General features: G+C 46.2%; 1 protein-coding gene across 13 annotated transcripts in view; it reads right to left on the bottom strand.

Annotated features, from left to right (window-relative positions):
- The window catches only part of Mdm4 (MDM4 regulator of p53), a 146,006-nt gene that overhangs the window by 46,894 nt on the left and 73,326 nt on the right, over positions 1-25,786 (bottom strand). For 6 of the 13 annotated variants that reach the window (XM_039090702.2, XM_039090700.2, XM_006249779.5 and 3 more), the window contains 2 exons: positions 25,384-25,464; positions 15,552-22,452 (listed from right to left, as the gene is read on the bottom strand). The exons of 1 other annotated variant lie outside the window; for it this stretch is intronic. In XM_039090702.2, coding sequence (XP_038946630.1) covers positions 21,883-22,452; positions 25,384-25,464 — 651 coding nt within the window. In that variant the 3' untranslated portion in view covers positions 15,552-21,882. 13 annotated transcript variants of the gene reach the window in all.

The raw sequence follows: 25,786 nt of genomic DNA on the forward strand, positions 1-25,786 counted from the left end.
CAGATTTAAGGGGGGAAAAAGAATCATCTAGCAATGTAGGTGGAAAGAGAAAGTGGCCCTATGGGGCAGAGATGAGGAGGAGGCTGCCCAGAAGGTAACAGGGCAACAACACTAAAATATAGATTTAGAAGTTGTCAAGCCAGGAATACTGGAGGGAAATGTGTGCTAGCCTCAGGGAGGTTTAGAAGCGCCCAGCCATGGAGCTATCATAAGCATATCAAAATTAGTTGGTGTGTGTGTGCATGTGTGTGCATGCCTGTGTGTGTGTATGTGTGTGTGTGTGTGTGCGTGTGCATTTGTGTGTGTGTGAGATTCGTGAATCCAGAGCTCTTGGGTGGGTGCAGCACACACGCAAGGGACCCGCTGGGAGCCAAAGTGGTTTAATTAATTCGCCCCTAGATTTAACTTGTCTCTGTGTCCCTGCATGGTTATTGAAGGAATTCATATTCTTCACTTTAGCATAACTTTGTACTGTGTCTCAAGAACTCATTGTGTTCCCAGTGGTCAGCATCCAGACCTAGTGTTTCCAGGCTCTCGGCATCTTACTCAAAGAAATGAAAGAAGGGTGAATGGCACTTGCAAAGGTAGCAAGGGGACTTTATTCCAAGACAAAACAACAGTAAAGATCAGGTACACGACCAAAGAGCATCGGGCACCCGAGGGAGCGAGCCTGAGGCCACGGGTTATTGCTTTTCTTATGAGGCCTTAAGAGACAAAGGGGCTCATTGCTGAAGCATGTAATTCAGTGGGTTCTCTGTTTTGAGTGACAGGGTTGAGATATGTAAGTCATTGCTGGCTGTGCGTGCCCCTTCTCATGATGCGTCTGATTTTGATCCTACGTATCCAAAATTATGTGTAGCTATAATGTGGTAAATAAGAACTCTGGAGAGTTGGCTCCGCAGGTGAGAGCATTCCAAGGCTCAGTTCCCAGAACTCCACGGTGATTCACAATAACCTGCAACTCCAGTTTAGGGAATTTCGGGGCATCTGATGTCCTCTTCCGGCCTTCTGGAGCACCAGGCATACAGATGGTGCATATACATGCATGCAAGCAAACGGCACATAAACTAAAATAATCTAAAGTACTTTTAGAAGAGGCAAATAGGATTCCTTGTTTTCTTCTTTTCTTTTCCTTTTTCTTTCCTCCAGTTCACTCAGCGGACAGTTTGCCCTCCTGCGCATGCGCCCTGCCTCGGTGAAGAGCAAGGCAGCTTACGGAAGGAAGCATTTAATTGGCAGCTTGCTTACAATTCCAGCGGTTAAGGCAGCCATCATCGTGGTGGTGAGCATGGCGGCAGGTACGTATGGTGCTGGAGCTGGAGCCCAGCGCTTACATCTGATCCGTAAGCAACGTGCAGAGGAGAGAAACTGGGCCTGGTGTGGACTTTTGAAACCTCAAAGTCCGCCCCCGTGGCACACCTCCAGTAAGCCCACACCTCCTGCGCACAGGAAGCTGGATGTACTTAGGGGTCCTAGGTTGCCAAGTGCATTATTAGAAGAGAGGTGTGGGGCATCCCAGGTGCTGTGCTTGCCTACCTCGGAATCCCTGGCCTTCATGTACAGGTAGAGCACCCCGTGCGGTGTTGTTGCTGTTGCTGTTGCTGTTGCTGTTGTTGTTTGGTTTGTTTTTTTACCTTGCACAGCCTCCTTAAACAAAGCAAATGCATTTTCAGCTGCCTCGTAGAAGGCAGGGAGACAAGGGTGCCTGAGGTAGGTCGCGAGGCAAGTTTGACAGCACAAGAGAGTGAGCGAGATGAAGGGCATCCACGTGGCGTTCTTCCTGTGGAGCTCCCATTCTCGTCTGCGTTTCTAGTGAATCTCTGTTGAAGGCCTGCCTTAATAGCACGCAATTCTGCTTCCCTTGCTTTGAGAAGTTATGAAGTCTATCTATGTAGCTAACCCAGCAGCAGGTCTGGTCCATACACAACCTTTGTTTGGGGACCCAGGCCCAGCTGACAGATAGGAAGAAGTGCAAGGTATGGTGGCACACGCCTTTAATCTTGGCACTGGGGGCAGAGGCAGAAGGATATCTATGAGTGTGAGGCCATCCTGGGCTACATAGGAAACATCCCAGTCTCAAAAAGAAAGAGGGTGAGGAAGAGAAGAAAGGAGAGATGGGGAGGGGAGAGGGAGGGGAAGGGGGAAAGGAGAGGGGGGAGGGGAAGAGAAGGAAAGGAGAGGAGAGGGGAGGAGAGGGAAGGGAAAGGGGAGGGGCAAGAGAGGGGAGGGGGAGGAGAGGGGAGGGGGAGGGGAAGGGCGAAAGGAGAGGGGGAAGGGGAAGAGAAGGAAAGGAGAGGAGAGGAGAGGGGAGGAGAGGGAAGGGAAAGGGGAGGGGGAGGAGAGGGAGGGGAAGAGAAGGAAAGGAGAGGAGAGGGGGGGAGAGGGGAGAGGGAAAGAGAGGAGAGGGGGAGGGGAGGAGAGGGGGAGGGGAAGAGAAGGAAAGGAGAGGAGAGGGGGAGGAGAGGGAAGGAGGAGGAGAGGGGAGAGGGGGGGAGGGGGAGGGGGAAAGGAGAGGAGAGGAGAGGGGAGGAGAGGGAAGGGAAAGGGGAGGGGGAGGAGAGGGGAGGGGGAGGAGAGGGAGGGGAAGAGAAGGAAAGGAGAGGAGAGGAGAGGAGAGGGGAGAGGGAAAGAGAGGAGAGGGGGAGGGGAGGAGAGGGGAGGGGGAGGGGAAGAGAAGGAAAGGAGAGGAGAGGGGGAGGAGAGGGGAGGAGGAGGAGAGGGGAGAGAGGAGGAGGAGGAGAGGGGAGGGGGGAGAGGGAAGAGAAGGTGGTGGGATGGGAGGAGAGGGAAGGGAAGGGGAGAATGAGAATGTTCACTTCTGAGTGCTGGTCTTCTATTCTTGGTGGAGGACACCGTCTGGTGTAGGGACTTGAGAAAAGGCTTCTCCCAACAGTTGTCCTGGATTCAGGTAAGCCGAGGGCAGGCCACTCCTTGTGTGAGGAGTTAGGCTGGGACTCCGAAGACAGAGCCAGTGAACAGCCGTCGTGTAAGACACATTATCGTCCAGCCAAGCCGAGAGCGTGCTGGAAGAGGGCAGCTCTGGTTTGGCGGGGTCCGCCTCAGCCAGGCCTTGCTTTACTCACAGCAGCTGCTGAAGCCCCCCATTGCACTGAGACTCGCTGCTTGTCCTTGACTCGAGCTCTACAGGGAAATCACGGGTCCGTCTCACCCGTCACTGCCTGTGTCCTGCATGCTGGGAGATTCCAGGGACAATGATTTCTAAGGGAATTACTTAAGTGCAGAAGTTCTGCCCTGGGAACTTGGGGCATGGAGCAGGGACAGGCTGTGCATTCATCACAAAGCAATCAGCGGCTGGCAGGGCTTGGAGCCACCGAGTCTGTCCAGTGGGGAAAGCAGAAGGGAAGGTTGCCTGCCAAGGAACGCCCATCTGTCATGAAGACATTGCTCACTGGGCGTCCAAGCCCAGGCCTCCTGGCTTTTCTACTAACAGAGACGTTGCCCTGGCCTTCCCCAACCTTGAGCCTGCCCTCTGTCCCAGCATCCATCTGCCCTGCTACTGTTGGCCCAGACCTTGCTCGAAGCTGCGTCCTTGGCAGGTTAACCTTCAGGATGCCACTTCTTGCATATGGCTTTTCCTCACAGTTCTCAGGTCCTGAGACCTGTTCTGCTCTCCCTAGTTTCCAAGAAGAGAGGACATACACTTGGCAGCTCCTTCACTCACTGACTTAGAAGATCCTTCCCCAGCATCTCGGACCATCTCTCCACTGAGATCAGAAACCTGATCTTCATGAGGCTCCCCTCTTACCTCCTTGAGTCATTCTGGACTTGACCTTAACCCAGGCAAAGTGGCAGGCCTTCCAGATTGTTGCCATTTTACCAGGGAGCAAGAGCCAGGAATGATAGCACACGCCTTTAGTCCCAGCACTTGGGAGGCAGAGGCAGGAGCATCTGAAGATCAGAAGGCAACTTCAAGACTTGGTTCTCAGGCTGGAGAGATGGCTCAGCGGTTAAGAACACTGACTGCTCTCCCAGAGGTCCTGAGTTCAAATCCCCAACAACCACATGGTGGCTCACAACCATCTATAATGGGATCTGATGCCCTCTTCTGGCGTGTCTGAAGACAGCTACAGTGTACTCATATAAATAAAATAAATAAATAAGTAATAATAAAAAAGACTTGGTTCTCTCCTTCCACCACGTAGGTTCTGAGACTCAAATTCCAGTCGTCAGACTTGACAGCAAGCATTGTCACCCTCTGTGCTAGCTCACCAGCCTGGCCCCTGTTCTTTTCTGAGATGAGGTTCTCGATATGTAGTGCACACTGGTCTCAAACTTGAGTTCTTCATACCTCAGCCTCCTAAGTGCTGGGACTGCAAAAGACGACTGGGCATAGAGGAAACAGGAGGATCCAAGACTCTTGACTAAAAGAGCTATGACATGGTGTCGTTCACAGATGAGCCATGAGCCTGGGATTCAGACCCCAGGATTGCAAATAAACCCAGAGAGCACTTTTCTACCTGTATGTCTTTTAAGTTCTCCTCTGTCTGCACTCATCCTCCTCCCATCCAGCCGAGGAAAGGATTCAAACGTTGATGCAAAGTCAGACTTTCTCCACCCACTGGCGGAGGTGTGGGTGGGGGTTAGGAAACATCCTTCTGTACCTAGATCCCACTAAGGCACTAAGGCACAGACCCCCCCACACCTAAAACACCTGTACACTGCACCCCGAAACTCTGTTACACTCACCAATGCACTCTCACGCTGTGAAACCCTGGGAAAGGTACTGACACCATAATGCAGATTGTTTGATTGAAAGATTTCCTGCTCTAGGACGTGACAGTAAATGCCTTTAATCCTAAGCACTTGGGAGACAGAAGCAGGGAGGATCTACATAGAAAATCCCTATCTTGAAATTTTTCTTATTGTTGATTTTGCTTGTAAAAGCAAAGGACATCCCTCCAACCCCGGGCACAGGCAACAAGAGGAAACATGGCTCGCACCCCTAGGGGCAGTCAGAAATCCTGCCTAGTCGTTCTCCTATACACCGCTCTCCTCACCCTTAAAACAACGACCTTCGAAAACCAATAGTGTTAAAGGGAATTCTCTTTAAAAGTAAACCCAAATCCCTCATAAAGATCTAAAATTGGCTCATGCCAATGATTCCGTTCAACTCATCAATTAACGAGGGAACTCATCGGAGAGCAGAAACTACAGGAATGCTGAGAGCAATGTGCTTAGTGGATGGACAACAGTCCACACCTACAGAATAACAACCACCTGTGTCTCCACTCGACAGAGCGCGCATATCCATAACACAATTGGCTGACACCCTTCTCTCTCTTACAGTCATAAGAAAGAACCCAAAGGAAAACTAAAAGTGGCCGTTCCAAGGTCTTTCATAACTTGACTTAACACTGAAGTTTTTATAAGCACAGAACACGAGGAAGGAGAGTCACCAGGCCTAGCCAGGTGGCTCCCGGATCCAGGCCCTTCTCAGGCCTGGGGAAGCCACATGTGGGATGAAAAGGAGAAAAACAAGGTTGTATGGGGCTGGAGGGATGGCCCAGCAGTTACGAGCACGTGCTGCTCTCACAGGGTTGAGTTTGAGTGCCAGCACCCACATCAGGCTGTGTGCAAAAGCTGTAACTCCAGATCCAGAGATCCGATGTCCTCTTCTGGCCTCTGCAGGCACCAGTGCTTGTGTGGAACATAAATATGTGTGTGTGTGTGTGTGTGTGTGTGTGTGTGTGTGTGTGTGTATGTGTGTGTGTTATGTGGTACACATAAATATATATGCAGGCTTTTGCACATACACATAAAATAAAAGTAAAAGTCTTTAAAAAGTAAGAATGTAAAAGTTTCCTATAAGCTAAATGACCTTCAGAGAATTTTACCTTACAGGAAATTATATGCTTCATGCAGGCTGAGGAAATAACTGAGTCATTAAAGTGCTTGTCATACAACCATACAAAGCTCGACACTAAAAACAAACGAACAAACAAGCCAGGGCTGGAGAGATGGCTCGGTGGCTCAGAGCACGTGCTGCTCTTGCAGAGGCCCCAGATCAAGTTCCCAACCCCCACAGAGGCTCACGGTCATCTGAAACTCGAGTTTCAGGGGGGTCTAATGCTCTCTGTGAGCTCTGCGGGCACCAGGCATGCGTGTGATGCACATTCATTCACAACAGGCAAACATTCACAAAAAAAAAAAAAAAGAAAGAAAGAAAGAAAGAAAGAAAGAAAGAAAGAAAACTAATAACTCTAAAGAATTTAAGCCAACGTTTTTACTCTTTCTGGGTGTTCAAAGTGGGGACATGGTGTGTCTTCCGGTGTGAAATCCTGGGTTTCCCTGAGTTTTTCAATAAGAACTATCAACAACTGACCTGACAACACAGGAGACAATTTCATGGACCATCTCTTGTAGTGGATGATCAAGAGACAGCCTAACAGATTCCCCCAGCCACCCCCACCCCAAACATACACACACACACACACACCCTGCCGCTGCGGCCACCGCAGCAGCTCCCACAGACACCACAGACGCCTCCACTGCCACTGCTGCCACTGTGTGTGACGTGGTGATGGCCACAGTTAAGAAAGGCACATGTGGGATAGGTGACCCACACCTTTGATCCCAGCACTTGGGAGGCAGAGGCAGGCCAAGCTTGAGGTCAGCCAGTCTACAAAGTGAGTTCTACATTGGCCAGGGCTGCAGAGAGAAACTCTTGTTTCAAAGAGAAAGGCAGACAGAGAGAAGGGGGGTTGGGGGAGGACGCATGGCCATGGCCTACTGAACTACTGGGGATGCCAAAATGGAGATGAAGGGAGGTTATCAGAGCGCCTTTCCTGGTGCTGGACTCCAGGACCATCCCATATCCTGTGTTCTATGGCTTGTGTATGGTCTTGATGCTCATGTACCCCAAATTTATGTTCAGTGTAACCTTTAACCCTATGGTCTGAAGACCTTTGAGAGGCAGTGATGCCATGGGGCTCTACCCCCATGAATAGGATCACCAGATCACCAGACACAGAACCTACCAGCATCTTGAACACAGGCTTCCATCTCCAGAATGTTAATACATTTCCGATGTTTATCAATTACCCAGTCTTAAGTGGTTTTGCCTTTACCCATACATAGGGTCCTCTCGGGTTTTTCGTTTGTTTTGGGGTTTTGATTTGTTTTGAGACAGGGTCTCCCTACGTAGTCCTGGCTGCCCTAGGGTTCTCTATATAGAACAGGCTGGCCTCAAACTTGAAGAGCTCACCCTGCCTCTACCTCTCAAATGCTAGGATTAAAGGCCTGTGCCACTATGACTTCTTATATGGTCACAGAAACTTATTTCTTTCTCTTTTCCTTTTTTAAAAACGTGTACAGGTGTTTTGCCTGCCTGTGTGTCTGTTCCCACCTATGCGGAGTGCCTCAGAGGCCAGAAGAAGACATCAGATACCCTGGTGCTGGTGCTAGAGTTACAGACAGTTGGGAAGCACTATGTGGGCACTGGGAATTGAACCTCGCCTTCTGGGAGAACAGCCACTGTTCTTCCCCATTGAGCCATCTCTCCCGCCCCGCCTAACAGCAATGTCTGAGATACCACCAAACCTAGCCTGCCAGACCGCCAGGCCACTGGGACCATCTCCCTCCTGCTTGCTCCTACCTGGGACAAGCAGATGTAGGGAGAGGGCCTCGGGTCTACAGAAACACTGACCGGGACCTAAGAAACAAGAGCAGGAATTTCTCAGTGCATTAGCGATGGAGATTTGCAGCCCACATTGCGGTTCGTTGGGAGTTTGGTTAAGGATGCCCTGCTCTTGCCCCCACTTTAGATCTCCCACTGCTGAAGCACCAGAAGCCGTCAGGGGAAAGGCACTGTTTTAAAGGCACAGTGCTGCTGGACCAGAGCGCAAGCCCCGTGGCGGCCCTCTCGGACCTGGGAGAACACACTCATTGGACTTCCGGGTTTCAGCTAAAGCCATGGGGAATCCCACTGCGCCTAACTGGGAAGGTGGGTTGAGACCGGTGCGGAGTGCTTGGGCACCAGTGTAGGTGTAGCTGATCTTTTTCCCTGTTGACGGGAGGGAGGACAGAGCTCCCAGAGGGTTCCTGGAACAGCAGGATTGGGAAATCATCCATTTAGCTCTAGTAACAGGTGGTGCAGGGACTCTGGCCAAGAAAGAATAAAAACTGTTTGATCTCCCAAACTGCTGATGTTGTGAATCAAGGCAAAGGCCCCTGGGGAACATGGACTCGGGTAACTTCTTTTTTGGTTCCTACACACCGGGCAGAATGACCGGATTTGGCTATGGCTATGTTGAGCTGTTTGCGCTACAACCACTAGAGCACTGGTTCTCAACCTGTGGGTCCCGACCCCCACAGGGGCCATATATCAGATATTTACATTATGATTCATAACAGTAGAAAACTGCAGTTATGAAGTAGCAAGGAAAATAATCTTATGGTTGGGGGTCAGCACTGCTCTGCCCAGTGGCCAGTTTAGACGGTGTCCTCCAGTTCCTTCTGCTATGCATTGAAATCTGCCTTGCAGGGTTGTGAGGTATGCAAGACACCAAAAACCTTGCTTCCCCTGCCACCAGAACAGTGGGCATATTCAGATGAGCCTGGCCCTCACTTGACCCACAGGTCACAGGATAGTCCACAGACTCACTGACAGCCATTTTTGTATCGTTCTTAAGATCATCATCATCATCATCATCATCATCATCATCATCATCATCACTATTCAGTATTTATAAAAACAGAGGTTTCCTAGGAAACTCTGTCTTTGCATATTCTCTTGTAACATGGACAGGCAGGCAGCAAGGGCCCTGCGTCAGCACCTGTAACACATCGGGCTGGAGTTAGGTAATGGACATTCATGATACAGGCACAGCTATCCAGCCTACCCAGTCCCTACTGTACCATGCTCCAGGTTTTACCAGGGACATGGCCAGGACAGTGCTGAAGTCCAATCCCTTCTGGGATCATGCTCCACCCCGGGTTCTTCTTCCCCATCTTGCTCCTGTGTCCATCTGTGGTCGTATTAATATAAAAATACCCAAGCCAGGAAAGCGAGTCCACATGCTAGTCTCCTTCATGTCCAAACACCTAAATCAGTGACCCTCAGAAAAGAAAGGCCACTACTAACCCACCCTGAGGGGATCTGGAAAAAGGTTGCTGTGAGTGAAAGCCCAAAGGGCTCCAATAGGATAGTCTCACTCTTCCTCTCCTTCTCCCTCTCTCTCTCTCTCTCTGCTCCCTTCCTTGTTTATACACACACACAATTTAGCAATTTATTCCATTCAAAATCCTACTAGCACTCATGGCAAAACACTGATTTAAATGGAATGGTGGTTAACTTTTTTCTCTTTTTGAACAAGATCTCATTCATCCCATACTGGCTCAAACTCCAGAATAGCCAAGGATAACTTGGGCTGATTCTTCTGAGGGCTGAGATCATGGTCTGACGTACTGAACCTGGCATATTTGATTGTGGGGAGTAGAACCATGCTTCATTAAAGCTAGGCAAACACTCTATCCAGCACGTATATCCCCAAGCTACCACGTCCCTCTTATTTAACTGCCCCTATTCTTATGTAAAATGAGAATAACACCTCATTTCTCTAACACTGTATTTCTTTTAGAATTGTTATGATCATGTTGGGGATAGAACCTATGGCCATGCACAGTGCTAAATGAGTGTTCTACCACTGTGCTACACTCCCAAGTGCAAAGCACACTTGGCATGCACTAACACACAAGCCTCAGTAACAATGACTCATGAGGACAGTAAAAGGGAGAATTAGTGTGCCTAGACAAGGCCAGCAACTAAGAGTACTTGTTCTTATGCGTGTACGCAGGCAGGCACGCACAAAGAAGCTAACAACACTCTGTAACTCGTTATAAGGGCTCCACTGCCCTCTTTTGGCCTCTGCTGTCACTGCATGCATATGGAACACAGACACATAGGCAGGCAAAACTCATACACATAAAAATAAATCTTTATAAATGAGATAAACCTGATATTACTGAAGTTTTTGTGCTGGTGGTGCCACTTCTGTCCTCTGAACAATAAGAGGTTGGTACTGATTTCTGGAGAGCCACCTCACTTATCTAAGTATTCTGCCGTTCCATGGTCCCAGAATGCACTTGGCGGTTCCTCCTGGCCTCCTGAAGGGCACTTCTCTGGGACAGTGGTGAGCTAACCTGTAGCTGTATTTCCTTCCCACCAGTTAACCTAAGACAGATTTAAAGTTTTTATGTACGTTGGTGATTTGACTGCGTGTGTCTTTGTGAGGGTGTCGGGTCCCCTGGAACAGGAGTTATGTATAGAGTTGCCATGCAGGGCCAGGAACTGAACTTGGGTCCTCTGAAAGAGCAGCCAGAGCTCTTAATTGCTGAGTTGTCTCTCCAGCCCCCTAAGTTTTAAGAAGCAAATAGATATATGATACACACTGAAGTCTGTTACACATTGTTCTCCTGAAGTCAGTGATATTTGTGGGGAGACTTATGGTGGTTGGTGGCCTTAACTTTTATGTGTCTCCCAACACATGGGAAAATTTTCTCCGGGGGACAAGGCTTTCCGTGGTGAACACTTGTGGGTTACTAGACTTTCATAGAGCAGTTCAGGAGACATCTAAAGCTCTATAGAGCTTAGAAACAGATCGCTGCCCCTTTTGCCTGCTGGGATGAAAGCTGCCCCTGTGGGGGATGGGAGACAAAGGGGCAATGTATCTCAGAGGATGGAAAGAGCATTTGGATAAGCTGGAAACAAAGGAACTGTGATAGGTTATCACTGAGAGAAGACATTTGTAGCTGGGTTACAGCCAGGCTTGAGATAGAGAGGGACCAGTAAACGCCGATACAATATTTTTCATAGCTGGTGTGTGCTGTTCAAGTATCACACGTGTTCTTTTACTTAAGGCTATGGTAGTGGACTTTAGAAGAAACTTACCAAAGATCCCTCAAACATCCTGACTATGGATATTTAAAGACTTGAACCTAGAGTTGTCTATCTACAACTGTATGCAGAGAAGGAACTTCCTCAAATTTCTAGGTTACTGGTGCCCTCTAGTGGGAGACCAAGGCTATGCCCACTGGTGAAGGCCAGCGCGAAGCACCTCATCAGTAATAACTCTATCCAGCTTGGCTATTGTATACACCAGGAGCTGAGGGGCTAGACATTAAACAGTTTGTCTCAGGTACCCAATAAACGACTGGCAAGTCAGACGTTGTGTCACAGTGTTCATGAAGTGATAGTGTTTCAAACTGTTTTGTACAATCCAGAGAATAACAACACCCATGCTTTGGATTCTGAAGACGTTTATTAAGTACATACCTCAAACAAAAGCATAAAGTTCTGCCAGGCATGGTAATGAATGGACACTCGGGAGGCAAGGACAGATAAATCACTGAGTTCCAGGATGGTCAGAACTATGTAGAAAGACTCTGTCTCTGTCTCGGGGGTTGGAGTGGGGGTGGGCTGGGGGAGCACAAAGCAATAGGGCTAGAGAGATGCTCTGTGGTTAAGCGACTGGCTGCTTTTTGAGGACCCGAGTTCAATTTTCAGCATTGACATGACAGCTCACAACTGTCCAGTTCGAGGAGATCCGACTCCCTCTTCTGGCCCCTACGAGCAATCCATGCAAAAGTGGTGCAGACATACACATACATACCACATGCACACATGTTACAAAACAGCCAGTAGCAAAGAAAAGACAAAGAGAAATAGTGAAGCAGCAGCCCAAGTGAGAGGGCAAACAAGATACAGTGGTGTGCATCTTTAATCCCAGCACTCAGGAGGCTGGGTAGTAAACAGAGATCCTGGACAGGCAGGGCTACATAGTGTCTCTCTCCCTCTCCCTCTCCCTCTCCCTCTCCCTCTCCCTCTCCCTCTCCCTCTCCCTCTCCCTCTCCCTCCCCCTCCCCCTCCCCCTCCCTCTCCCTCTCCCTCTCCCTCTCCCTCTCCCTCTCCCTCTCCCTCTCTCTCTCTCTCTCACACACACACACACACAGCAGGAACGACAGGGTGGGGGGTGTGTGGAGGGGAGGGAGCAGCAGCAGCAGCCACAGGAGCAGAGGAGGCAGCCTCGCTGCACTTCCTAGTGGGAGTTGTAGTTGTGGGCAGAGCAGTGTCCTCTCTTCAGATGAGCATCTGCCTTCTTCTCCCTACCGTAAGCAGCTTTTCATTATGGGATAAAAACAATAACCTTGATTGGAAATAATTTACTTTCTAGCCACTCTCAAGGAAGCAGGCAATGCTCTTAAAACGTTAAGAGCTGATTGTATGGCCAAGGGTAGTGTATGCCTTTAATCCCAGCTCTTGGAAGGCAGAGGCAGGTGGATCTCTGAGTCAGCCTGGTCTACAGAATTCCAGGACAGCAAGGACCCTGTCTCAAAAAAACGGCTAATCATGCAGGGGTGGTGCATGTGTGCATCTGAGTGAGGTGCCTGAGGAAGCCAGAGATATCGGATGCCCTGGAGCAAGAATTACAGGTAGTTATGGGCTACCAGGCTGCCAGCCCTGCGTCCTGGGAACTGAACTCAGACCCTGGGGAAGAGCATCATGTGCTCCTAACAGTTGAGGCAGCTCTCCAGCCCAACATAGTAATGACTACTCTTAGGTGCTTGCTGTTTCCCATCCTCCTTGTTAGGGGCCAGCTCGGCCAGTTTTAGAGGAAACAAGAGGGTCTCCTCACTCCCAGAGTCTCACTGAAGCAACACCACAGATGTGTGCAGGTTTTGCAAGAACTTAAAGACTCCCAATTAGGGCAGTAGAAGTTTGAAGTCTCTACAGCTCAAATGCTCTGCTTAATGCCCACTAATGATTTTTTTTTCCCAAAGGTTGAAGGATAAAGCCCCAGGTAGCTGAGGCCAGACAAGGTCATAGGTCAAATATCACTTCCTGTCTTTGCAAATTGAAGATGATCGAGTCATGACAAAGTCATGTTAGCCTAAAAGACATCTTTTTACAAATTGTGCCCTACACCTAAAACAAGTAGTTGCTTTGCTGACATGTTCTCTGTGGATATTTGCTGTTCTTGTTTGAGACAGGGTTTCTCTTTGAAGCCCCGGTGTCCTGGAACTCTGTCTATACACCAGGCTGGTCTTGAACTCACAAAGATCAGCTTGCCTCTGCTTCCTGGGTGCTGGGATTAAAGGCATGCACCACCACCACCACCCAGCTAAGAAGAACTTTCAATCATGTGCAAGTGTTATTGAGGCCAGAAGCATTGGATCCCCAGAGCTAGAGGAAGAGTGGAGGTGAGTCACCTTATTATGTGTGGCTGAGACCCAAACACAGGGCTTCTGAAGGGAAGTATGCACTGTTAACCACTGAGCCATCTCTTTAGCGCCCATGTTTTCCCCTCTCAATACCACAACAATCTCGTCTCTAGTTACTGTTGGTCTTCACATGTAGCCCACACTGGCTTCGACTTTCAGTCCTGCCTCTGCTTCCCCAGGGCAGAGGTTAAAGGTGCACACCAGGAGTGGATACAGGATTTTATCCACCTTTTTAAATTATTTTTGAGGCAGAGTTTTACTACGCAACCCTCACTGGCCTGGCACTCAGAATTCTGCCTGCTTCTGCCTACCAATAGCTAAAACTAAAGGCATGCACCACCTCACCTGGCTTTCACTCCTGATTCTGATGGGTGGGAACCAGTCGTCCCAGCAGCTGGATACCTTTTACTCACTCCATACCCATTCCTATATTGGCTGTGTTCTTCACCATATCTTTTCTATCCCCAAACTCAATCATTTTTTTGCTATTTGTCTCAAACGTACCAAGTTAAGTCGCTGACTACAATTCTTGGGGCCTTGGACACATATCTAATGACTCTACACTTTTATCGTCTCATGGATAACAGACACCAAGTGGGTGTTGAGGCCATGAGCTTGGGAATGACAGCATTCCCAGCCCCCATCTCTCCCGGCCTCACTGTGACCTGTTCCTGCTCTACAGCGCTTGTCAGTAGAGAAATACAACGCAAGTACAAGCATGTCCAAGCATGTCCAAGCATGTCCACCTACCGCCCTTTCGTGGACCGCCAGTGTCTTTGGGATGTAGATCGTCACCCTAGCCTGGCTCACGACCTTCTGCCCCCTCAGCACTCCAGCCCCCTTGCTCCATTCTCACTCCTGCCTCCTTGGTCACTGAGTTTACCTTTCATCCTAGTGACGTCCTTAAATGGCGGCTAACTTGAAGGCAGCTTCCACAGTCACTGATGGGTTCCCACTATGTTCAGTATTTACTGGATAAATCTATCCTAAATGTGACTAATCATGAATGTGGGGCTGAGAATATGACAGTTAAAATTACCCCATAATATCAAACTACAGTACCACTAAATATTCCTCTTTTAATGCAGTCACAGGTTGTGTTTTGCAGATCTGGGGCAGGGGTCGGGGGAGATAGGAGGAGACACTGACTTGGAATCTAACCAGTTCTGAAGCCGGTACTAGACTCCGCTTACTTCCCCTCCAGCATCACAAACATCAATCTTCAACCTTTGGCACCGTCAGCTCCAGTACACGATATGTTAGGCAAAGAGCTGGGAATGGTGCTGCATACCTTTAATCCCAAGACCAGAGGCTGGAGGATCACAAGTTATGTAGTTATGTAATAAAAAGTTATGTACAGTTAGGGTTAGCCTGGGCTACATAAGCAACCTCTACTCCAAAACCAAACCAAACCAAAAGCACCTTGATGAGGTCACAAAATGTGAAAAGGTTGCCAAGATGAAAGCATCAGAACTGTTGTCAATCCACCGGCTTGGGTCCCACTTTAAAGTGCCACACCACAGCACCCCAGGGCTCACCCAGGTGGAGCCACACACACGAGGAGGATAGTATTTATTTGGCATTCTGTGAGCAGTGCTCAGAGGTATGCCATACGAAACCATGTGTATCAATTACATGGCAGCCCATCCCCACCACAGGTTGGGGAACTGATTTCAGTGGTGTTTAGGTGAACTGCCTCTTGAATAGCATTTGCACTAGCAAGGTATCCCTCCAAAGAGCAGAACCCGAGAACCATGGAATGAAGGCCCTGAAATTTAATATAAAACATTTACACCAGATGGGGTGGCACATACCTTTCATCCCAGCACTTGAGAGACAGAGACAGAGGCAGGCAGATCTCTGTGAATTTGAGACCAGTTACATAACAAGTTTCAGGCCAACCAAGGCTATAGAGTGAAACCTTGCCTAAAAACAAACAAACACACACAGTTTAGAAAGAGCTTCCATACATTTCATTAATTTTCCCAGAACTCTACTCTCCCAAAGGTCACGAGTCGCACTGCTGGACTCGCCAGGAGACCAGGGACGTACATGATCAGTATGCTTCATGATAAGCACTCTGCACTCATCCTGACTGAAACTGCAGTGAGCTCCGTCTTTAATATTACTCTGCAGATGCTCAGTTTCTTTCAGACATGGGAAGCAGAAATGAATACAATTACTCTAATAGGCAACTTGAAGAAAAGTTGCCACTGACTTTAATCACTTCCCCAAATCATGCCAAAGATAACAGAAAATGGGTTAGCGGTACATAAACAAAATCACTCATTTTCAATAATGACAACACACAGTGAAATGAAAATTGTTTAATCACACAAAAACACAATAAAAAGGCATTAGAAGCATTACATAGTGCAAACACCCAGGTACAGGGCTATTAACTTAGTGGCGCTGTAAAAAGTTACACAAGGACACACGGAAACATTTCCCTCTGGCCTCGTTAGTAAGCTGCCGTTCTTCTCAGTTTATTACCCTCGTTTGCTCCTGCACTGGCAAGCACCAGACTGGGAATGCCATGAAACCTCCTCCTGCACACCAGCAGCAGGGCATCTTATGCCAGCTACTCAAGTGTATGCAGAACCAGTTCCTACACAGCAAGCCCACAGAAGAGCAAGCGCTCCATCAGCAGAGTGTGCTACGGAAACTTACATGTGCTTCTCAAAGCATCTGGAGATGACTCTTCCTAATCAAGAGCCTGGTGCCAAGGAAAGGACGAGCAGGTGAGCAGAGACTTACAGCAAACAATGCAGGTTCTACTAAGCAGGCATCAAGGAGAAGTAAACACTTCCAGAACATAAAGAATTCTCAATATAAACCTCAGAGCACAGTTGACCAAGACTACAAGCTTCCTCCACCTTCAAGGCAGTCAGAGTTGTTAAGAGTTGCTCCTCCATAGTCTCCACAATAAACTGAGGTAGAAGGGTAGGTAGGTGTGTGTGCTGGCTTTACAGGTAAGAAAAACTGTAGCTTACAACTTCCAGAGTAGGCCCCAAGCTGCTGGCTAAGGCCAAAAGCACTGCATCTCCTCCTGTTTTCTTTTAAGGGGTGGTTCTTACTGAAAGGAAAGTGAAAACTATGGGCAGGAAGAGGGGGAAGACTGACCTCAAATTCCTTAGTGCTCAAACAAACCCCAACACCCCCACAAAGGAAGCCAGCTTGCCCTCACAGCTTCCCTCCTCTCTGAGAGAGCTCATGGTCCCACTCTGTAACCACAACACTGCTCAGGACAGGCTGAAGAAGGACCCTACTTAAGTATACTGCACTTCTAAACACCCAGAGTGACAGATGGCCTCTGGCATAAACAATGTTCAAACGCAATGGGGAGGGAGGGAGGGAAAACGAAGGGAAATGTCTACACACATCAAAGTACTTGCTGTTTAAAAATACAAAGCACCTTTGGGTAACAAATTAAATGCTCATATTGGCCCTCAAGAGTCACAACACAATGCTGATCTTCAGTAAAGCATCTGCCAAGCTCTAAAACCACTGAAGGAACTACTAGCCTTTTTAGCTTATCTCGGACTCCTCCAGTCTAAGAAACGGGATTCTACTGTGCTGTGCCTATGCAATGACATAAACTGGGAAAGCAACACCACAGATGTGAGATCACTTTCTGTGACATCGGTCATTCAGAAAACTACTGAGGATGGGCATGGTGGCAGAAAGGCAGATCTCTGTGAGTTTGGGGACAGCCTAGTCATAAAGCAAGTTCTAGGTCAACCAAATAGTGAGACTTTAGTCTCTGAAAACAAAACAAACACAAAAAAACAAAAAAAAGAAGGCTATCAAGGGAAGATCAGAAATAACCTACAGCAAGAGTTTAACAATGCTACATTCACCAATAATGGCATTACTTGGGATTGCACATTACATCGAAAGATTTCAAAATGTCTACGCGACAATCTCTCACAGGAGGGAGGGCTGGCAGCTCCTCTAAAGAAAGCATATGGTATCTGCTTGAAGCCATGAAGAACTGTCAACAGAAAGACCCAAGTGAGGTCTAGGAAATCACTCTAACCAACCACCTGTCTCGGAACTCTTACCAGCTTAGCCTTAAAAGGCTCAACAGATCCTCTCATAGGCTTAACTGCAACCACCTACTCATAAATCTAAGGGTCTGGTAACATAGTCTCACCATTCCCTATGGCAGTGCAAACGTCACCCATCTGTAAACATTGTACACTTTACTTTTGGCACAGAGGGCAGCTTCCCGGTTTATCTTTGAAGTGCAGGTTCTAAACAGCTAGTTCTTTATCTTACGACATTTTTAGCAAAGGTAGCATCAATCTAGACAGTGTGCACACACAAGGGGCATCAAAAAATAGTATTCTTAAGACTGAATCAACAATTTGGGCTAAAGGGAAAATAAGTCACAGTATCTAAAGCCATGGAGATTCATAGAATATCATGGAAACAGAACAAAACAAAACAGCCGAACAGCTGGTCCAAGTGTCTTCCTTTCCAGAGAGAACTAAACAGGTAACATGAAGGAACTGGGAATGTTCCCTAATTTCTTAATCAACTTTTCAAAGGCCCCAACATTACACTGAATTGACACACAAAGATTAAAATGATCCTGGCTTTCAGAATAAATTCTTTCAAACCATGCCAAGTATCACACACATCTAAATATACATAAATAATGAACACATCCACGGTCACAAATGCCTGGTGGTGCCATGTTCTATTATACAATCCTGTGGCAGGGAAGGGCCAGTCTGGCTGCTCTAATCTACCAGTTCCAGCCCTCGATCATGAATCTACTGTGTCCTAAGTAGGCCAGGGAGGCAGTAACCTGTGTGGAGCCTTGCTCTGACCCTCTCACCTGACACAGCAGTAAACTGAAGCACATCATCAATCATGAAGGCCCCTGTGAGGAACGCAGTAACAGTGAGGCCCTGGAGACTGTTCTAATAATCTATCATCTCTGCTCTGCACTTTTTGTCCAAAATAGCATAACAAAACCTAACTTAAATGACTTAAAATAAGAAATTTAGTCATCACATGCCTAGAATTCCAGCAATGGAGAGGCAAAAGCGGGAAGGTCACTGAAAAGAAGACCAGCCTGAGATATAGGGTAAGGCCCAGGCCAGTCATGGCAAAACAGCTAAATTCTACCCCTAAAGATTAAGAAAAGCCTTAGATGAAACTGATGTACTATATAACGCATCCTATCTTGAAAGTTATGCTTGGAATTAAACATCCTAATGACCCAATTCCACCCAGGAGGTCCATGTCTAGGAAATAACTAGAGTCCAGGGCTAGGTAGATCACAGCCTATTCTCAACTAGGGACTGAGACTGATAACAGCTATGATTACCTCGAAGCTACTTTTTCTCACTATCATGGAGATGCAGATAAACATGTCTGTTATCAGTTCCTCAAAGAAAATGCACATCAAGCCCAACTGGAGCTGCAGGATCTTCAATATGAGCAGAAGATGTGACCACTGAGAAAGGCAAAACTACCTAAGTTAACTAGTGAAATCATCAACTGGGGGAAGCACAAGATGTGGTTAGGAAAGAGCTCCTTGGGAAACTAGTGGTTTGAAGGAGAATGCTCCCCAGCGCTCATGTTGGAATATTTGGTCCCCAGTTGGAGGAACTATTTGGAAAGGACTAGGAGATAAGGCTTTGTTGGGGAGGTGTGTCACAAGGTGAAGGCTTTGAAGTTTCAGAAGAACATGCCCTTCCCGGAGTTTTCTTTTTGCATCCTACTTGCAGATCAAGATAAAAGTTCTCAACTGTTCTTCTATCATGAACTAAAACCCTCTTAAACTATAAACCCTATAAATGCTTTCCTATATTCTCTGCCTTAGTCAGGTGCTTTGTCATAGCAATTGAAGAGTAGCCAAGACACAGAAGCTGGTACCAGGAAGCGGATCTTAGCTGTGAAAGACCTAACCATATGGTTTTTTTTTTTTTTTTTGGAGGAATGTAGAAAACTCTGGGACTTTGAACTAAGAAAATAAAGGGTTCAAGGCTGTAAGCAGAGCTTAATGGGTCCAGTAGAAGCCTAGGAGACAGCCTTGCTGAGAGTATGATCTGTGGAGGGCTAGAGCAAGAGGCTTAGGGGTAAAACATTAGTAACTGGCTAAAGACTTACTCTTGTTTTCTTTTGGCAAAGAATGTAGCTGCCTTCTACCCTTGTCCCAAGAATCTGCCTAAGCCCGAAGTGAAAAGTAATGAGACTAATTTCTTTGATAGAGGAAATTGCAGGAAAGCTTAATTCTGGCTCTGCAGCATTTTTATACAGGACTACAATAAAAAATCTCCAAGAAAAGCCCACAGGGAAGTTAATGTGCTCAAAGAGATAGAGATTAAGGAGAAGCCAGATAAAGAGGGATGAACAGGATAAAGCTCCGCCCAGTTAGGATTCCAACTTATGAAAGGAAAAGGCCTAAGGAATTCTCTGCTTCTAAAGGCAACAACACATGAACACCACTGGGAGTGACTCAAGGTCAGGCTCCATGTGAGGCATGCAGAACTCAGCAATGTCATCTGGCTTAGAGTCATGAAGGATACATGGGAGGATACATGGCTGTGGAATCTTTCTCCATAGTTAAGGAGTCACTAATATCACAGAATGGGTTGTGAGGCAGTTTCTGCATGAAGGCCCTGAGAGGGCAAGAAGCCCCAAGAGGCCACTGCATGAAGCTGTGAAAGTAAAGCCTGAGTTGCACTGGGACCTATGAATGCCAGAGGCGTCAGAACCGTGTGCTATCTGTCAGGGAGGGCTGCACACAAGAAATGGAATCAGGCAAAGTATGTTGCAGTCAACAAATCCAAAAGGGTAACTATAAACCCTTTGATATAGACATGGAGTTACGGGACTTGTAAATTGCCCTGCTGGGTTTCAGTCGAGCGTTGGTTCAGAATTTTCTCACTATTGCTGAAATATAACTTTTTGGAATAGTAATGTATATTCTGTGCCATTGTGTGTTAGAAATGTATAATTTGCTTTTTTGCTTTTTCAGGGGGTTACAATTATGAGACTCCTTTGAGTTCAGAAGAGACTGTGACTTTAAATTATGTCAAGAGTAAAAAAAGACTCTGAGGAATTTTGAGGTTGGGCTAAAATGCATTTTGCATTGTAATATGGCCAAGAGCCTATGGTGACTAGGGAGTGGAATGTGGCACTTTACATGAAAATATAAACCATAGGCTCATAAGTTTGAATACTTGGCCCCCAGTTGGTAGAAACTGTAGACCAAGTACGACACTGGGGGGCAGGCCCTGGGGTTTCCCAGGGTTCTTTCTCTGCCTCCGACTTGCAGATCAAGATGTGAGCTCTCAGTTGTTCCTGCCATCATGGATTCTTAACTGTCTCAAAAGCAAACCCAATTAATACTTCCTTTTCTATTTTGCACTGGTGCTTTGTCACGGCAATAGAGAGTAACTATGATAACTTATCTCCTGGGAATTGGGGTCTACTGGTAAAGCACGGGACGGACAGGAAACATGGGGGCAATGTAAGAACATAAGCTAACAGAGCTCCCCTCAGTACTGATTACAAGAGCCCCAGTGGTCCCGATCCAGCAGAGACATAATGACATAACGGGACTAGATATCACCCTTCCTAACAGCAGGAGCCAAAGGAAGGCCAAGATGGCTAGATTACCCTCAAGTTCAATAGTTCTAGGAACTTGTCTTTAAAATGACATATTCATATCCCTGGGGAAACATCAAGATGGCCTCTATGGGTTCAGTGGACACAGAACAGATACAAGGGGTTCAGTTCAAAGACCTTCAGGTCATTTGTCGGTATTCTACTAAATTGATGTGGTCTAAAATGACTAAGCAGAACTGAAGTGATCAATTTGTTTCCGTCCCTTTCACAGCTGCTACACTGCTCCCACACTTGCTCAAGTCCCATCATAGGCCACTGCCTTAGAATGGGAACAACTCCAGAGCACAAGATACAGAACACCTAGCCAGCTTCTGACAAATGCAAAGTGCTGGCTACAAAGTCTGCACCTTTTCTCTTTTAGGACTGATAACTAATAAGGCTGTGAGATGTACACCTGTGGTATTTGTTCTAAAACTAAGATTTCACATGGGCACAGTAAGCAGAGGTGTGTAGATGGCAGAGATAAGGGGATGAGGGGATGAAGAGTTTAATGTCATCCTTGGCTGCACAATGAGCGACTGCTCATCAGATCTGCTCTCTTCAGTGTTAGCCCTAGTATGTTTTTTAATAACTACCTTAGACTTTGATGCCTCAAGAACATTACATAACAGCAGGGTAAAGAATAAATCGACTAATGTATTATATTATTCTTGCAATAATTTTGGAAGTGAATAAAAGAATGCATTGTTATGTTTGTATTGGTATTATTGCCTCTCGGGTTTACAATTCGGAAGGAAAACAAAGTTATTTATGTATCTTCTCATCAATGAAACCCTCAAAACTGATCTAAAATTCCATATATGCTTATATAAATAAATATATATGATGGGTCACATTTATAAAAGATGCTCAATACTGATCCTTTTAAGACCGAGGTCTCATTATATGGCCCAGACTGGCATCAAAATTGGTAATCTTCTGCCCCTTCCTCTAAGAATACTGACTTTTGATAAATGACCTGGTACTCCTAGTATTTCTCTGCAACTGACTCAACTATGCTATAAAAACCTTAATAACCAACTGAATCTCTTTCTTACAAGCAGGACATGAAGCCCCAGACTTCTTCAGTCTCCTGGCACAGTGGAAACATGTAGTCAGATGGCTCGTCTTCCCATGAATAATGTTCCCATCCCGAGGCCTTTTTTCACATAAGCTACAGGGCTTCAAGACATTCTGGAAATCTTCCATACTTTCTGTTTCTGTCTTCTGCTCAGAGAAAATATCTGTTTGTTCTCTTGTGCTTGAGATGATCTCTTGGCTTTCAGAACCATGGGCCAAATCCAAAAATTCCACTGAGTTGCAAGGGTCAAACCTGGGCTTTTCCTCCTTTAAATATCCATCTTTAGGCCTAACCACAGGAGCGGAAATGGTTCTCCGACAATCGGGGACATCGATTCCTTCATTGTCCTTCTTTTCAGGTATGGCAGTGATATTAGATGTAGAGAGAGAATGAGTTAATTTAGAGCAATCCGAATACCAATCCTTCCTCAAGGCCCAGCAACGAAAACAGTACCTCTTGCTTGGAGAATTAAACTTCTTGCATTCCCTACACTGCCACTCATCCTACAAGAGGTTAGGTGAAGCCAGTGAATACTACGGTAAAGAAGATGCTGAGACAAATGTGTTCACCATCCCCCACAGTAACAACAAAATAATAATTTTAAAACAAGTCGGGCCAAATTCGCATTTCCTTAAGTGTTTGGCAAGACATCCCAAACCAGAGGTCCAACCTGAGACCTAAACAAATTTCACAGTCACGAGGAAGAAGATCTTTGTACGAACAGCCTATATGCTCTTAACCACTGCTCTTCCAGAGGTCCTGAGTTCAATTCCCAGCAAGCACATGGTAGCTCACAACCATCTGTAATGGGATCCCATGCCCTCTTCTGGTATGCAGGTGCACAAAGAACAATCATATACAATCAATCAATAAACAGACAAAACAGGTTAAAAAAGAGGACACTACAGCTTAGTGAAATTTAGATGCCTTGCTTAATTACAAGGTAGTTATCTGGAATTGCCTAGTTTTGACAGAATCAATGATTTAATAACACACAGACTGAGGGTTGGGGATTTAGCTCAGTGGTAGAGCGCTTGCCTAGCAAGCGCAAGGCCCTGGGTTTGGTCCCCAGCTCCGGAAAAAAAAAGAAAAAATAAATAAATAAATAACACACAGACTGCATTTCTTTCAGGATGTGGTAGTCTGAATGAATTTCCCCTACAAGTCTCTAGCATTTGAATACTCAATCCCCAGTTGGTGAACTATTGGGAACAATTAGGAGTTATGGCCTGTGTTAGTTTGAGTTTAGTTGAGAATGGCCCCCAAAGGTTCATAGATTTGAATGCTTCCTCACTAGGCAATGGCAAAGAATTAAGAGTAGCCTTGTTGGAGGAAGTGTGTCACTGTAGCTGGGCTTTGAGGTTTACAAAAGCCCAAGCCAGATCCAGTGGCCCTCCCTTCTTGCTGTCTGAGGACTGAGATCTAGAACTCTCAACTACTTCTCCAGGACCATGTCTGCCTGCGTGCCACCCTGCTCCCTGCCATAATAATGATAATGGACTAAACCTCTGAAACTATAAGCCAGCCCCAATTAAATATTTTCTTTGATAAGAGTTGTCTTGGTCATGGTGTCTCTTTAGAGTAATAGAACAGTGACTAACATACGGGCCTTACTGGAAGAGGTATAACTGGGAGACAGCCTGAGGTTTCAAAAACCCCCCTGCCTCCCCAGTGAGTTCTCTGCTGCTTGCAGTTTACTATGTGAGAAATCCAAGGTGCCCTCATTCTGCTATCACAGGCTCTAACCGTCGAGGACTGTAGGAGTAATTAAATGCTTTCCAAGTTGCCTTGGTCATGGTGTTTTATCAGAACAACAGAAAAATAGCAGATGCACAGGACAAAGACCAAGCACCGCAAGTCGTTACTCAACTGTCTAGAACGAGAGGCAAGAGACATACAACATATGTTAAACTCAACACCAGTTTAGGACCCTTCAATCTTGTATGAAATACTATATAAATGCTCAAAAGACCATCATAGTAATTTGGAACTCATAATTGAGAGTTTGCTAGTTTAATTGCCATTGCTTTTTTTATAGTACATAACAGGGCTTATTAAGTCTAATGGCATCTTTTTGATGACATAGCATCTATTTGCTTAATAGCTTTTCTGTGCCCAAGTACCAAAGAAGTCTGGGTAAGATAAGAACATTTATCTAGTTATTTGTATCATGGTCAAGAACATTTATCAGACCGATTATGGCCCACTTATCTTTGCAAAGAATTACCATAATAGTCAATAGTAGTAGGGATGGACAGGGGGTGAGAAACAACACCAGGAACAACCTAGAGATCTACCCCAATGTGAAATAACCTTTTTATTGAACTCTATCATCTGTTTCCATTGTGAGTAATCTACAGGGGAAACATGATTCAAAAAGGAAGAGGAAGAAGAAAAAATTCAAAGTATACACTTGGGTTTAGATTTGTCACTTGGTAACAAAATCTGTTACCTAAAAGCTGAATTATCAACTCTTCTTCAGTAACCCATTTATATCAACTTCATGGAAACGAAGCTGCTTCACCTGCAGTGGGGCTTTGTTGCTGCTGTTTGCTATTTCTACGGGGTCTCTGTGTAGCTCTGGCGTTCCGAGAACTTACTCTGTACAACAGGCAAAGAGATCCCACTGCTTCTGCTTTCTGTGTACAATTTTTAACAGATGCTGATTAACTGTTTTTGTACATTAAATTATAGATCTGTCCTTAGATAAGAAAGTTGTTCAAGCCAGGAAAGTAATGGAGGGCTACTCTGCACAACTCTGCATCAGTCCTGCTGGATAACCAAAGAATTTGTGTTGTCACCACACTATGGGTTTTTGCATGTGTTTGTGTGTACACTGTGGGTCCAAGGATCAAATTCAAGTGGTTAGGTTAAGGCTTGGCAGCAAGCATCTTTGTCGTAAGACACAAGTGTGCCATAGCACGCTCTTGGAGGCCAAGGGGGAACTTTAGGTATGGTTTGTCATCTCTACCCTGTTTAAGACAAGGTCCCTGTCATTTGCTACTGCATGTGCCAGGCTAGTTGGCCTTCAGGAATTCTTCTGCCTCCACCACCCTTATTGCTACAGGAGCACTGGGATTTCAGACATGCACTCTCAAGTCTGCTTTCCATGGGTTCTGGGGATTCAAAAGAAATTCCTCGTGCTTCATAGCAAGTGTTTCTCTAGTAAACTATTCCCCCCATGCCCTGTCCAGAGTTTTGTTAGCAGGAACAGAGATAGTGATCATCTTTTTCCAAAATAGAAAAACATATTAGAACAAATTATTCTTTTATCTTCTCTAATTAAAGGCTTCTAAAGAAGATGAAATGTAAAGTTCCCAACATATCTTAGTAAGTAGGAAAAGCAGACAGAAACAGGAAGGAAAAAAAGACAGTCTAGGATGCACAGGAACTAGGATTCAGCTAAAAATTGGCCACAGTAAAACAGCTTTTACCTCAGAAGTGACTTCCACATCAGTATCATCACTTAAGGACTTGGAGTCCTCAAGGTCATCATCTTTTCCCCCTTCAACCATCTGTGAAGGAAAAGAGACCTCATCAGAAACGCTAACCTGCTTTACAGGAGATTATTTATCTGAGAGGAAAAATGATGAACAGCTTGAATATAAAACTCGCTCCATCCCACAATACTACCACTTAAAAAGGAGAGAGTACAAATGCGAGACCTTGATCCTATAGACTCATGGCTGACATTTTAGTAGCACAAATGACCAAAAAGCAGCCACAAGGTTACCAAGTACCTTCTATATTCAGAAATAGGTGTCCAAATTCATAGCTTCAAAGAAAATGAATGCCAGAAGTATAAAAGCAACAATTCCTATGCCGGGAATTTCATCT

The sequence above is a fragment of the Rattus norvegicus genome, chromosome 13 (assembly GCF_036323735.1).
Source record: "Rattus norvegicus strain BN/NHsdMcwi chromosome 13, GRCr8, whole genome shotgun sequence".
NCBI classification, from domain to species: Eukaryota; Metazoa; Chordata; class Mammalia; order Rodentia; family Muridae; genus Rattus; species Rattus norvegicus.